This window comes from Talpa europaea (genome assembly GCF_964194135.1).
Source record: "Talpa europaea genome assembly, chromosome: 15".
In the NCBI taxonomy this organism is placed as follows: domain Eukaryota; kingdom Metazoa; phylum Chordata; class Mammalia; order Eulipotyphla; family Talpidae; genus Talpa; species Talpa europaea.
In genome coordinates, this window is record NC_140083.1 from 50,930,373 (window position 1) to 50,946,196 (window position 15,824).

Sequence of the window (15,824 nt, forward strand, 5' to 3'; positions counted from 1 at the left end):
TACATTCTCCATTTTAAAAATGTATTTCTGAGATATATAATTAACATGTCATAAAATTCACCCTCTCCTGTACACATCAGTGTCTACACAGTTGAATATATATGAAATCAACTTCCTGTACAGCTTAGTTTATTTATTTATTTAAAAAAAAGATTTATTTATTTATACAAGCACTGGGTACAGCCAGAAGCGTAGGAGAGCGAGAGAATTCACCAGAGCCAGAGTGGGGAACAGAGCAGGCAGAAGGACCAAAGTACACTGCTGAGGGGAGCAGCGGGCAGCAAGAGAGGTCTGAGCGCCATGCGGGATCCTCTTCCCATGGCCGGGGAGCAGCTGGGGATCAAACCGGTGCCGCAGAGGCTGCGGGCAGCTTCGCAACCCAGCGCTCAACCGCTGCGCCACCGGGGAGGCCCTGTACAGCTTAGTTTAAAATAGGTTTCAGAGAGCTTTAAATCAGAGTGCCCAATTTTCAGCAGGCTATTTGCAATCACCAAATTCTGCCACTGCACCTTCAGAGAAAACAGTCCCTCCCCTCTCCTCAGGTTAAAGCAACACTCTCAAACTCTGGTGCAATCAGGGTGAAAACTGTATTTGTTCACTCCATTTGTGTGGCCATCAGAAGGAAAAACCTTTACTCCCCCAATTGGAGGAGAAAACCACTTACCACGGTCATGTAATGGAGCATTCGACCATCTACCCGTCCCTCATCAAACTGGGTCTTGTACTGGGGGAGACCAATATCATCCAACCATCCTAAGGAGAGAAATAGGGTCATAACCAGGTCACAGAACACCAGTTCTTATGATTAATATATATATATGTATATATACACACACGTATACATACATACGCAGGCATATATACATACTTCACGCACACACATTAGGTTGTCGGAAAAGAAAAGTCATGATGTGTTTTTGCATAGAAAAGAGGAAAAATGTATCATGATTTTCCGACCATCCAATAGTTCCTTCTATTCATTCATGACTCTAAAACCTCTTACTAGTAACCCAGTTGAAATCCAGTTTTCCATGATTAGTTTCTTCTTCAGATCCCAGGGCTTGGAGAGCAAGCTGGAGTTTCTTTCGATGAAGTGAATGCTTGATTCCAAGTTCCTGAAATAAACAGAAATACTGACTTTAAATTTCTGTCACTATGAGCTAGATGCCACTGGTAAGGATACAGAGCCCTCCAAAATGAACAAACAATTATAATCACTCATTTCACTCAAGTAGTAAAAGTAGTAAAAAGTAAAGTACATAAGTAACAGGGAACACATGTTAAATGACTGCATATAAAATGTAGGGCTCTCTTTATTCTTTCTGCAAAATGAAACTGAATTGTCTATATTACATTGGGAAGATGAGCCAGGGATAAAGGCACAAAATGATTTTGACAAATAAGAGGCTGAAGACTTACTGTTATGGCTATCCGATCATTTTTCATTAAAAAGGCCAGTGGCTTCCCAGCCATACCCATGGGTGTCACCAGCCAGAGCTAGTAGAAGGGAGCCACCTGTTATGATGCCTACCTCCCCCCACCCTAGAGCAACAGTTTGTTACATTTCGGCCCCATCAGCATGGTGGATGGGTACCCACTCACCACCCAGGACCCCAAAGTACCACAGCCAAGTGGGGAGACCTCCTGGGCCACATGAAAACATCCTAAAGTTCACGCCCCTTTTTCTTTAAGTTTTTAAAATGCAACATTGTTTTTTTAAAGATTTATTTATTTAGGTGTAGAAGAACTGGGGTATAGGCCAGAGGTGCAGGGGGTGAGAAGATTCACCAGAGACAGAATGGGAAGCAGAACAGGCAGATCTAGTGAAATACCATTGCTAAAGGGAGTAGCGGGTAAGGCAGGAGAGGTCTGCTGCACCATGTGGGTGCCATGTGGATTAGCTAGCTTCCTGGCCAGGTATCAAACTCAGGCCACAGCGTGGTAGCGCTGAGACTTAAATCTTAAGCTACCAGGGAGGCCCCCTGAAATGCAACATCTTTATTTAACTTTCTGTTAAGAAAACATAACACTTTGGTTTCCCTTTCTAATGTTTTTTCTCCTGAAACTTCTTTAAGAAAAATGGAGGATGGATGGATGGATGGAATGAACAAAATGCCAGTGGCTGAAGAGTCTCATAAGTAGTCATTAAGATCAGGTTCGGTCTGTTAAGTCCATGGGATAAAGTAGTGGGAGCAGGAAACCCAAACTTTCAAGAACACTCACTAACATTACCTACTCCACCTTCTGCAGCATAAAACAATCCTACATTCACAGTCTTTCTCTCTCAGCATCCATTTTGCAAACCAAACAGAGAAGCACTCACTTTCTCCAGGTCTTGCTGAGAAGCCTGCAGAAGCGTCTGGCCAGAGGCGATCCAGTGTTTGCCAGAATTCAAGTAGGACCCCAAGCCCTGCTCCACAAGCCAGCTGCACACCTGCTCCTTGGTCCATTTGGCAAATGGCATATCCAGGTCACTGCAGGAAAATGAACATTTACATGATGAGCAATTCAGAGCCAACCTTGTGGGGTTTGAACCTCTGTAAAACTAATACATGTGGACATTCACTGGTGTGATACATTTGACCACGAAGAGCTGGTTTTTAATCCATACTTGGAGGACTGAAAGGTACCCTAAGGACCACAGTCTTCATTTCAAACCAAATCAGAGAAGACACCCTGTGATTTAATAAAAGCACATTCCATACAGGAAGACTGAGCTGAACCCTCTCCTGAGGTCAGGTCACTGTACTAGTGTAATGCTGTGTGAAGACTGAGGCCCCACATGGACAGCACTCCGTCAGATGGACTGCAGCTCAGGGCTGATTTGAACTGACTTGGGCAGAACCTCGGTTTCTCCCCAGGTGATGGTCAATGAGAAGAGGGCAACATGGCACTGTCACCAAGTGTGGAAAAGTATCATCAGCAGAGGCTGTTTTACTTGGACAGAAGAGAAGTGTTCTTGCTTGACAACATGTGGAGATGAAAAAGGCTATTTATTTTTTGATAGCAGAAGGAGATACTGTCTTGTGTACTAAGAGGACATATGGCAAATGAGACTGCTCAGTATCTCAAGGTCAGAGTTTCTTCCTTGGTGAAGCCTACACCCAGACTTCTGCCTGGGAGGGAGGGACTGGCTGCAAAGGCACACCAGTCCAGTGTGCCATTGAAGGATTTAGTATCAGTGAGCTGTGCTATATGTTTGCCAACCCACCCTTTTACCCAAGGCCCCGCCTGAACTGTGATAAGATGTAGGAAAAGTTCCTAAGAGACTTAACAGAGAAAATATTACATCCTGGTACATTTAAGAATTCTGATGGCTTGTATCAGACTCAGTGAATAAGTGCTTTCCCAGCCTCCACTAACTGTGAATGGTTACTGAACAATAACTATTTGCCAGATACTTAACAGCATGTGCTATGGGTTAATCTCCACCTCACCTTTGGGAGCAGGTGCTGATGATCACTCTGAGAAACAGACACAGAGCCTGGAAGCAGCTGGTCACTGTCACCCAGCTTGTAGGGAGTGGCAAGGGCAGAAATCAGATGCATGCAGTCAAACTGTCCTTCCAAGCCCAGGCTTCAGAGCCTTACGTGAGCTGCTCTAGGTAACATGAAGTCCTTCCAGCTCAGATGCTACTGACACTTCAGCTCTGACTCCTCACCTCCCTCCCACAGGTCCAGCTGCCCTGCTTAGAGGAGAGGGCCCTTCCACCAGCAGGCCAGTCTGCAACTCCGGGACAATCCTAACCTTGCAGGTGCTGGGGTAGATGCAAAAGTCTGCTCACTTGGTTGTTCTTACCTGTTAGTCTGTCCCAAATCTCGAGACCAGCCTAGTCGGGGCCCTGCCGTGGCCCTTGTCCCTCCTCTCTTGAACTCGGGCTCAGACATGTCCTCTGGGTTGAATGTCGTTGACTGACTTCTTCTGAGTCTGCACAGAGGACACAGCACACACAGTCTCAGGTTAGATCTGTGTGGCCTTGGACAGCACAACTCATCAGACACTTTTAACCAGTGCCTGCATCTGAGCTATGTCCCTGTGAGTATCCTTAAAGCGGACACTTGGATTTAAACTTTCACTGAGCCCCAATAAGCCCATATAACCCAAGTCACAACCTTCCTCTGTCAGAGGACACAGGGCATTGCACTTCCGCTGCCATTTTCAGCCAATTTTCCAATTATTCCTACAGTCAAGCAGCCTCTAAAACAAAAGCCTCTCCATTTGTTCTGCAATCACTTACTTTCCAAAAAGTTTCATGATGCCTCTGGATTTCTTTTTGGAATCTGGAGACGGTGGGGACAGCTGGAAGGGACTACTCCCCTGGGACTCTTTGGGCCGAGAGGATACCCCTGCCAGATCCAGGTGCTCAGCTGTCTCCTTTTCTGTTTCAGCTAGTCCGAAAATAGAATACAAACACATTGGGTTTTAAAATATGGAGGGATCACGACTAGATGTTACACTTCTTGGTTTAGTAACTTTTAAGGATTCTTCCTCTGCTGGCCTATAAATCAGCGATTTACAAAGAACACCTTGCAGAGATTAAAGAGGGATATTCTACCCTCCACTCTGTTGCATTTAAAGTCCAGCTCCTTTGAGATTTGAAGGTGTGACAGGATTACCACATTCTTTCTTCAAATGACCTGAATTCATAACGAAACCATCTCAGTCTTGCTGAACACTTGCTTGTGCAGGCTGTCTATGACCTTCTTTCCCATTTATCACCTCCTTTAGCTTCTGCCAGGATGTGCCCCTAGATTTCCCAGCTGAGAGTTTCTTCTTGGCTGGAGCACTTGTTTCCCTGCCTCCTCCACTCCACTCCAAGGTTCTGTCCTAGGTCTTTCTGCAGGCGCTCTTGGTAAGCTCACCTGTTCTAGGCTCAGCACTAAGCAATGGCTTCGTTCACTTTTATCAGCAGCTGACATCAATATCTCTGGGTGACCTTCCCCCTACAGCCCTGCCTTAGTATCTGAATGTTTATATTTCCATGCTGGGGTGCCATGGCCAGCTGGGATTCAACAAAGGCATGCAATTTTCCTGAGCAAGACTTCAAGTTTTCTCATTCAATGATTCATTAATATTAATATTCTAAACTCTCTGACATTTTTCCTTTCATTTCTTTCTCTCCTTTGACAATTATATTCAATCATTTACCAAGTTCTAGAAAGTGTTTGTTTATTCAGGAAATTTATTCCTGTTTATAAGCTTTTATGACTATACACTGAGAAGAGTGAACTGGGTCTGTACAAACTTCTCTTCTGACATAAAATGAGCGTCTGTTGATTTGCTTTAACAGAATGATGTTCAAATTTGCTCCTCTCAGATGTCAAAGCATTAACTCTTTCTTTTAGCTATTTCTTTTTTTTATACATACCCCCTTTTATTTTTTTTTGCTTATAAAAATTTTGAAAGTGTTTTCAAAAATTTTGAAAGTGTTTTTTTAAAATACATTTCCTATATCATTTTTCATTTTTGCACAATGTATGCATTTTCATCTTGGTTATATTCCCCATACAATTGCACCCCCCCTTATTTTGACCCCAATCTCTCTTTTAGCTGTTTCTTGATGGACCATCCCACACTAGAAAATCAGCACTAGGGTGAGCTAGCACTTTACACCTTTACAGAGGAAAGTACAAGTTTTACAACCCACCACCCCCGGCCCCCCCTCCGGGGCAGTCTTTCAGCAAGATGGGAGAGTTGCGGAGGTTGCCTATTCTATGCAGCAGAGCTTTGACTATAGGAAGCAGCATTTCCTTCTTAGCTTTGACAATTCATTTCTCCTAAGAAAGGTGCAAAAACATCTGAAAGTAGTTGTGTGAAGAAATCAGTTTCTTGTATTCATCCAGTGTCCATTCTAGACATTTAAGTTACACAAAATGAAGCCCTCTTTGCCGTCCACGCGACTAGACAGATAGCTATACAAGGTGAAGGGAACCACTGGGAAACCCTAGAAAAGCCTTCCCTATATTCCTGAAACTGTGGCTGGTTGCAGTGTGCCTGGAAACGCCTCCTAGGGAATCCTTATTTTTTTTCTACTTTTTTCCTTTTCTCCATCCTCATTTTAAAAGCATCTTACTTTTTTATTTTTTAACATTGAGGACTTTTTTGCTACCATACCTGACCTTTGAAAAAGGAAACCTGAATTTCCCATCTCCTCAAGTCAGTTTGAGGGGCATGCCTCAAATCCCACATAAGGTTATATCTTCTGTCACTATACCTTGCCTCCATCTTCAGAGCAATAAATGTCAGAAAATGTTCTCCCAAGAGAAATAAAGTCTAAAATGACTGTTTTCAATGTCTTCCACAGACCTCTGTGCTTGACTGTAAAAGCACTTCTTTGGGATGCTGAGGGAAATGTAACCCTGGAGGAAGACTGCAAGGCCCTAGCCTGGGAGTCAGTGGTGGGGCGCTGTGGGAAGGGTCAGGTGCCCAGCCCTGCACTGCAAGTGCCCAGGGCCGCTCAGAGCCTGTGCCAGATCAATAGTGTGAGTTAGGGCAGCGTCTAGGCTTGGAAGCACAGGCAGAAGCTGGAAGGTGCTCAGGACTAGGTAACTACATCTTCGGCAGAGCCAGCCTGGTGTCTAGAGCACAGATCCAAGCGCAGGGAGCAGCCTGATGGCGGCGCGGGCAGGCATGCAGGGTACCGTACCTAGGGTGGGCGCACTGGCACTCCGCGCACGGTCTTCAGATATCCCCACAACGCACACAAACACACGCAGCCCAATGGAGAGAACACAGGGGAAGGACAAAATGAAACACAGGTCAAACTGCGACTCTGGAACACACCCAGCAGGAGAGGAGGCAGGCACCGGCCATGCCTCTGAGGGTGACGGACCCCGCTGGATCCAGGTTCAAAACTGCAGGGAGACTGCTCATCTCAAAGGCAGAGAGGCACATTCTGAGGTCCTGTGCTAAGTTTATGCCCCAGAACAGGCTGCAGGTGAGTTTCTACACAGAGCTAGCTTCACACCACTCCATGTAATCCACAGAAGACTTTTTTTTTTTTTGGCAACCTTGCCCCTAAGTCATCATCCTGTATTTCTGAGAAAGAAATGTATAAAGAGATGAACAAGGGAAGGGACAAAAGATGGGCCTTTTCCTCACTCTGGAAGAAACACAGCAAAGGCCTTTGGGCTTTACTTACCCAGGTTAGGTGCACTTGCCGTCCTCTTGTTACTTTTAATTTTAAAAAAGCCACGACCAAAGGAAGATCTGGCTTTTCGGGTGCCAAAGGGGTTGTCATCTGCAGAGACACCATGTCCTGGAACTTTGGGGGGGAGGCTCTCAAAAGGGCTGCTTTCTGCCTGTGCTTTATCCTGAGAGATAAGTAATAATTAGTGAATGTGATATAGTGCTAATAATGCCCATGGTTATAGCTACAGGCCAGGCTCAGTACTAAGTACATGTGTATTTCAAAGAATAACTGAACTAGCAAATTCATTGCAAATAATAGCAAATATTAGAAATGAAAAGTCAACCTCAAAATATACACATCACTAATCTACAATTCATGTATTTAGGGTTCTCCATGTTTAAGATAAAGAAATTCTCAAATTCTATTTTCATTTTATTTGTCTCCTCAAAAGACATGGAGATATTACCTCAGTTAAACAGTAAGTTAATTTTCTAGCAATTATAGAATAGACTTGCTATAATATAGTTCATTCTTTTTAACTACATTAATAGAAAATCCAATATATGACATCATTCTTCTACCAAGTAGGCATTAGTCCGAGCTTCTGTACCAGCAATGTAAGGAGATCCTACTCCAGATATCTTGAATATTCTTTTCAAAGAACTCCTAATTAACATTAACTGTAAATTAATAATAAAATACAGGCACAATCAGCAACTGCTAAAAATAGTTCTCTTGAAATGGGATTCTGGGATATAGTCCTATGTCATCTGCCAGCTTGCAAACCTGCATAAATGAATTTCAAGGATTGTGATACATTTAGAGACACTCAACATTAGACCAACAGAGCTATCATTCAATTCTGGAGGGTTGACTTAGCAGCCACTTCAGATCTCTATAATATTTCGGGATCTTTATCAAGAATTTCAAATGAGATATTCTGTGCTTTTAAATACTGCTTATTTTTGAGCTTTCTGAACTGGCAGAATGATGTACTGTTACAGGGTTTTGGTGCTTCCGTTTCATACTACCTTTGCTCTGACACCTCCTGCCCTCTGTTTCTCTTTCAGAGAGGTGCAGACGAGGGCAGAGGAGGTACCAGTTCTTATGGTGGTTATTTTATCCTATACATCTACAGTTCATAGTAACAACACCATGTCCCCACTGAGGGGAGCTAAATATGTAGGTCTCAGCAATGATCTGAAATCAAGATCATCTACCCATTTCCTGAATCAGTGAGAGGAGAACAAAGGGTGGCCTTAATAGTAGCTGTCAACACCACCTGGGCTTTGTCAGTCATCCTATGTCAACTTAAGGAAGCAGAAGCCAACAGTCGCTGAGGCCACACATGGTCGCAGCTCGTCTCCCAGACTGTAACCTCTACAATGTTCATGGTCAAAAGTCAGAGGAAAGATGAGCAAGCCCAAGCCCCTGCTGGTAAGGCTCTCAAAAATACCAAAATGTTGGCTGCAGGTGGGCAGGGGTTGCATAAAATAAACTGCTGGTGATGGAAGAGGGCTCTCTGTGAAGCCCAAGGGAGCCCATTTGGGTCAGTGAGAACATCAAATGGCATAACTGAGAGCATGGCGTTTTGCTTTAGTTTTCCAATAACTTATTGAGGAGAAATTTACTTAACACTAAAGTAACTATACTAAAGTGAACAATCCAGAACAGCTTTGTACAACATTGTGCTGCTACCCTTCCAGCTAGTCCCAGGACATTCCATCACTCTCAATTGAAACCGTGTACCCAGTGAGCAGCGTCCTATACTGCCACGCCTCCAACCTCTGGCCACCATCGACCTATGTTCTGTCTACATGGATTTGTCATATACGTAGATATTCTGGATATTTCATATATATGGAACCACAGAATAGTTGCTTTTGTGTCTGGTTTCATTCATTTAGCATGTTTTGGAGGCAGTGGGTTTTCTTTGGTTTACTGGAGACTTTAAATAATCGTGTCTTAGAAATCTCAAACATTTTAAATTATAATCTGGACATAGAAATTACCTCTAAGGGCCTCCCTAGTGGTGCAAGGGGTTAAGTCTCAGCACTATGAAGCTATTCGCAGCCACTTCAGCATGAATTTGATCTCCGGCCAGGGAGCTAACCCACATGGCACAGCAGACCTCTCCTGTCTCGCCTGCTGCTCCCCTCAGCAGTGTATTTCAGTCAATCTGCCTGTTCTGGTCCCCACTATCTCTGGTGAATCCTCTCCCTCCCTACCTCCCACCTCTGACCTACACCCCAGGTCTTATATATATAAATAAAATCTTTGAAAAAAATTTACCTCTGGAGGCTTCTGAATAGACTCCTTTTCCTGTTCAAAACAACAACATTTAAGGTTGTTATAGGAATCCTATTCAGAAATTGTTGTACAATTCCACAAATTAAATGTACATCTAATTCTAAGACATGGAACCTCATGTTGTTTATTCCCTGCCATGCTTTATTAAAAGTCTCCATTTTTTGTTTTACATACTACCTTCAATACTTTATGTTCATACTTGTTAGTATTTGGTGTTAACCCTGATATATAATAATTTTCCATTAGAGAAACCAGCAACTCTTCTTAAGAGTTTTATTTGCAAAATGGGAACAGATGAAGAGCCCTAAATATTTTCTCTTCGGGGTAACAGACAGAGGAAACACAGAACCCACCCCATCTGATGATTCCTTCTTCAGATTGCTCAGGCTGCTAGACTTCTGTAGACTTGAAGTTCTAAAAATAACAACAGTCATAATTAGGATTAATAATAAGTAGCTGTGGGGCCACTGTTTCTAAGTAGACTATCTTGAAAAGGAACTAAAAGTATGTGTGGGTTGAATTCTGGTACTAAAGGAAAATCTGGAGGCAGGCTGTCACTTATGCGCTTAACAAAATTATAACACTGAGTTCTTTTAAAAGCAGGGGTGGTCAGGTATCCTGCCAAGAATGCTAAATGGCCTGCACATGTTAAAGTAGCTGGAAAAACACTTAGGACCAGGCTTTGGATGTTGAGATTTGAAAAAAAGATCAGTGTTTTCCATGGGCTTGGAGTGGATACTTCACATGGGCACACATACCAGGAACTTGGAAATGCTCATGTCTTGTTTATAAATAAGCATTCTAGTTAAAATAAAGAATGGGATTTTTTCCTTTTCAATTTGCAAAGGACCCAATTTTTTCATCTGGCCAAGCACATCACCATACAGCCCTGACCAAAGCACAATCGAGGGACCCCACTTGCTGCCTGTGACAGCCCGCGTGTGCCCCAGCCCAGAGAAAGTGACTCCGGAACCACTGGCACTTTCTCATCACATCATCAGCATTTTATCACATGGAGCTGGTGTGACTCAAAATCAAAGGAAGGAATAGGTGACCAGTAAAAAATGAGAGGGAGGAAAGTAACATCTCTGCTCTCTGAACTAGAATAATATAAATGTACAAGCAAACTTTTCAAAGGCATTTCTCAGGGATTTATGCATAAATAGCTAGAGCTGTGGCATAGCAAATAAAGTAAAAGATAACAGTCAGAAAAGATCCCACCTTTCATTACTGCTTCAAAAATAGATTTCCCGGGCCTCCCCGGTGTCGCAGCGGTTGAGCGCTGGGTTGCGAAGCTGCCGGCGGCCTCTGCGGCGCTGGTTCGATCCCCGGCTGCTCCCCGGCCACCTGAGGAGGGTCCCACATGGCGCGCAGACCTCTCCTGCCGCCCGCTGCTCCCTTCAGCGGTGTGCTTCGGTCCTTCTGCCTGCTCTGCTTCCTGCTCTGCCTCTGGTGAGTTCTCTCACCCTCCCGCGCTTCTGACTGTACCCAGTGCTTGTGTAAATAAATAAATCTAAATAAATAAATCTTTAAAAAAAAAAATAGATTTCCCTAATTGGATCCAGACTTTAACTTAGATAAAAATTGATGTGAAGTCAATTTATTAAATCCAAAATGCAAAAAAAATCACTACATCGCTCTCTAAGATTTTTTTTCTTGCTAGATTCAAAATATGTATCAGTAGAAAAAAAGACATTAGAAGTGCTGAATTCACATGCAGACGGATGAAGAAAAGCTAAGGACCTGCAGAAGCTTGGTGTGAATAATGTGAAATGAGCAAGGATTTTTTGAACTTACACACTACCCTGCCTCCACCCCACCCAATCTCTACAACTGCATTTACTTATTCAGGGCCCAGTCATTTACTTTCTACAAGGTCATGATTAGTGTAACAGGAGCTTCCTCTCTCCCCTGAATATCAACCACATTTTTCTTTTTTTTTTATTTTTTTTTAATATATATATTTTATTTATACAAACACTGGATACAGTCAGAAGCGCAGGAGGGTGAGAGAATTCACCAGAGCCAGAGAGGGGAACAAAACAGGCAGATGGACGAAATACACTGCTGAGGGGGGCAGCAGGTGTGGCAGGAGAGGTCTGCGTGCCATGTGGGACCCTTGCTGGCAGCAGGGAATTGAACTGGCACTGCAGAGGCTGCGGGCAGCTTCGCAGCCCAGTGCTCAACCGCTGTGTCACCAGGGGAGGCCCTCAACCACATTTTTCACATTCAATACAACACAACTTACGAAAGACTATCGTTCCGCTGGCTTTCGACAGCTGCACCAAGGACTGTCTTTCCATCACTAAAACATGAAAAAAAAAATTATATATGCACTTCATCAATAAAAGACCATATGGTTATATCCTAAACAAACTGTCGAAACAAAAACAAAGCAAAATTCTGTGCAGAAATAAAAAATTGTGCAAGGGAAGCTAGTTTTGCTTTTTGTGTGTGTGACAGTCTATTCTATTGTATTTCAGTCTAATTTTAAGATTAGGGAATTTATTTGGAAACATGCTCTCCCAACTTCTCTTTGCCAATGGAGAAATTACAATACCACTCTTCTGCCTCCTTCAGAGCCATCTCCTAAACAGCATCGGCCACAAGACTCTGGCTATTCTGCCTGCAACCTCCTCCCTCATGTCCTGCTCCTCCCCTGCTTCACACCTTGTATTTCAATAATACAGAACAAGGTCCCTCACACATGCCTTCATGTCTGCTGCTCCTCTGGGTCAGAATTATGTATGTAAACAAATGCAAGGCATCCTTGCTTTTTAGGTTGATCTACATCATTGAACTACATTGCAACATGAGGTCACAAATTACATACTTCTCATCGGGTGAAGTATCCGGTTTAGGAGGCAATTGTGTTTTTTCAGGAGTTTGTAAACCTTTTGCTGCCGGCAGTGGTGAAGAGATAGAAACTTGCAATATGCTGCTGTGGAACTGTAAAAGAAGAATAAAAAGTCAGAAATTCACCCACCAAATGACGATGAAGTGAATATGATTCCACATACCTGTGTCTAGAACTCTATTCTTATATTTATAAAAATGATCCCAGGATACAAACATCTAGAAGGGCTCATCAGAGTAAACATTCCGGAGAAAAGTAATTTTAAAATCTGGATCTGAATAAGACACTGCATATTGGGATGGAGACATAAATCATGAACTTACATTCCAGTTAGTAGTGAGTCCTACCAATGTTAAGCCCTGTTGAAATGTCAACTCTGGGCATCAGTTCTCTCCTTTGCAAAACGAGGATGGCAATGCCTCCCCGACAGAGTGACAAGGATTTAAGATGAGATGTGGGTACCACGTCTCATAAACAAAGCACTATTTTACTTTGATTTCTACCACAAGGCTAGTAAAGAACAGTGGTGGGGCTAGTTTATTTTTCTCTAGGTGGAAAAGTTACCTACCTTACTGAACCATATGATGAAAAATGTGATCAAAAAGAACGGTGATGTACTCTGTGGCCACCATTTGAAACACTTGTGCCAATAATAATACACTACTAAAACATCATTATTGATGACAGAAGATGGAATATGATTTCCCCAAACCAATGCCTTGTGAAATGAACCTTGTGAAATTTTATCCTCTGGTTTTAAGGATTTTTGACAACCACAGAGTACTTGGATTGCACACTGTAAACTAACACATGGGAACTTTAAAAAAAAAAATAACTCCAGTAAAAAAAAAGACAAAAAACAATTAACACTCACATTACTGAACTCACTTATGCATGTAAACTGGTAAGTGACAGCTGTTCACTTCTGAAGTCTAAATGCCAACCAAGTACTAATCGTTTTAAATGACCCCCATAGCCACATATGGCTGAGCCCAACCTGCCCCTGCCTCTAAATATCCACTCCGAGCTCCAGCCATCCTGAAATCTTGTATCTGTAGTTCATAGAGCAGTCCTCTGCTCACAAAGGTGACTTCCTCCAATAAGCAAGACATTCAACTTGATTTCTGTTCATTCATCATTCATGCTGGTTATATCAGCTTGTTATAAAATAGGAGATTACTTCTGCATCTTTTTTTTTTTTTTTTTGGTCTGAATTTTCATAATCATTACTGGGCAGTTGACTTAGCCATCATCCCTGTTTCCTGAAGCTTTTACATCTTGAGTTTCCAATCCTAGTGGGGGAAAGTAGCTACGCTAACAAACTGACCCATTTCTTTAAATTCAAATTTTATTGACTTGCCAATTGTTTACTTAATGATATAATCTGGGGAGCACTACCTCATACCCCCACATGTGCCCTTGCTTCACTCACCCTCCACTGAATCTCCAGTGTTAATCCCCTACCTCTCTCTTCCTCCCTTCTGGAACCAGTATATTTTTCACAGAGGTTAAGAAGAATTTATATTGTACTCTGCCAGTTTATTTTCGTTGGTTATTTATATTCCACAAATGGTGAAACCATCCAGTAACTGTCTTTCACTTTCTGAATTATTTCACTTAGCAGAATCACTTCAAGATGCATTTGTTTTGCCCCAAAATGCACTATTTCATCTCATTAACAGTTGAGTAGTATTCCACTGAGTACAGATTCTGTGACATCTTTATGTATCACTTGTCAGTGGGCCCTGAGGTCAATTCCATGCCTTGGCTATTATTAATAATGCTGTTAGGAATATAGGTGGGCTCAAGTCTTTTCATCAACAAGTCTTTGGGTAAATACCCAGCAGGGGTATTGCTGGATGGGAAGGTTATTTCCATTTTTAGTTCTTCAAGGAATCACCACACCATTTCCCATAGGGGCTGCACTAGTCTACGTTCCCAGTAACAGTGTACAAGGGTTCCTCTTTCTCCACATACTCCCCAATACTTGTTGTTTCTGGTCTTTCTGACGTGGACCATTCTCACCCATGGTCTATTGCATTGTGTTTTTATCTGTGTTTCCCTATTAAGTAACACTGATCATTTTTTCATGTGCCTACTGGCCATCAATGTCTTCTTTGGAGAAATGTCTATTTAGCTCTTCTTCCCATTTTTTTTTATTGTAACCCATTTTCTTAGTTTCCTTTCAAACTTTTGGGCCTGCAAACTCAAAGTTCCCTCCTGGCTTTTCGTTTGAAATGTTGCTGAACACCCTCAGTCTTCATCAAATCATTCTTTTTCCAAAAGAAAGACCTGTCATTCAACTACTTTTGACACAGCAAAGACTTTTTGTAAGGATGTGACATTACCTGGGTGTAGTGTACACATAACGGCAGCCCCTCTATGTCACACTCATTGACTGTGACAAGTAATTTTTTTCCCCTCTAGTATAAAGAGATACTTAACCATGAGGGTTGTTTTTTTTTTTTTACTCTAAAATACTCTGTATTTCTTAAGTAATTCCTTATTCAGGTTGCATATAAGCCCTCTCTTACATTTAAGGGAGAAATGTGAATTGCTTTCTCCCTGAATTCATCTCCATTCAATGCAAGTTCCATACAGATAAGTAGCAAGAGGTATGATAAGATGCCATGTGGTCCTTCTCTCATTGCCTATGAAAAAATGCTAGAGGAGGGACAAGCGATCAAGGGGCTCTTAAATGTCAGAGAACCAAGACTATCCAGTTCAAAAGGGAAACTGTTCCCTAAAGCTAGTGACTCCAGGTGGCACACTGTCTTCAAATTAAGAGACTGTTCCAGGGCAAAGACCCAGCACAGTGGCTTTCAGGAAAACAGACCCAAGATGGACCCCCAGTGTAATCTTGGTCAAGACCCCAGGACTACTGAAGGTACTGCCACCTTACTGAGTCCTTCGAAAGCAACAAAAACTCCATGAGTAAAGGGATACCCCAGAGAGGCCTCAAAGGGAGCCAAGGGTAGAAACAGGCTAATTGTGAAGATGTCTGTGGACATGTTTTCACTGAATGCAGGACATTATAAATGGATTCATAAGAAATTCCAAACATTTAAAATTATTCCACTAAGTGAGTCTGAAAAGGACTCACCTAGTAGAAAATGGAAAGAAGCCTCTGGACCCACACGGACATTTTACAGAAGACTTGTCTGCAAATGCAGAACTCTCCTTGCAGAAAAGGCAGGCTGGCTAGGAAGGAAGAGCCCGAGCACAGGGGACAGGCCCAAATTAAGGAAGTAGCAACACACATCTGGATGGATTTTAGACTGGCTGTGGACAAGGGACACCGCACATGTTTTCAATTTCCCTCTTTTCTTTAGTGGGAGTATCTGGAGCAGATACACCGTCCCTATTCCACCACTGTCTGTGGGTTGGGGGCTGGGGGGCGGGGAACAGAGAGCTCATCCTTAAATTCCCAGGTGTTTGAAGCTACACCCAAGGAAATGTGTCTGAGGGGCTTCACTGATACCCAGGGCTGATCTGGATCCTGGGGTGCTAATGCCTAACTAGGCA

At 42.8% G+C, this 15,824-nt stretch overlaps 1 protein-coding gene across 1 annotated transcript in view; it reads right to left on the bottom strand.

Annotated features, from left to right (window-relative positions):
* PPFIBP1 (PPFIA binding protein 1) overlaps positions 1–15,824 on the bottom strand; it is a gene marked incomplete at both ends in the record, with an annotated part of 45,278 nt that overhangs the window by 6,883 nt on the left and 22,571 nt on the right. Inside the window, 11 exons of the mRNA XM_084256280.1 lie at positions 665–753; positions 1,004–1,115; positions 2,324–2,474; positions 3,799–3,927; positions 4,238–4,388; positions 6,647–6,679; positions 7,142–7,313; positions 9,425–9,454; positions 9,796–9,856; positions 11,691–11,747; positions 12,276–12,391. Of these exons, the coding sequence (XP_084112406.1) occupies positions 665–753; positions 1,004–1,115; positions 2,324–2,474; positions 3,799–3,927; positions 4,238–4,388; positions 6,647–6,679; positions 7,142–7,313; positions 9,425–9,454; positions 9,796–9,856; positions 11,691–11,747; positions 12,276–12,391 (1,101 nt within the window). The remainder of the gene's footprint in view (positions 1–664; positions 754–1,003; positions 1,116–2,323; positions 2,475–3,798; positions 3,928–4,237; positions 4,389–6,646; positions 6,680–7,141; positions 7,314–9,424; positions 9,455–9,795; positions 9,857–11,690; positions 11,748–12,275; positions 12,392–15,824) is intronic.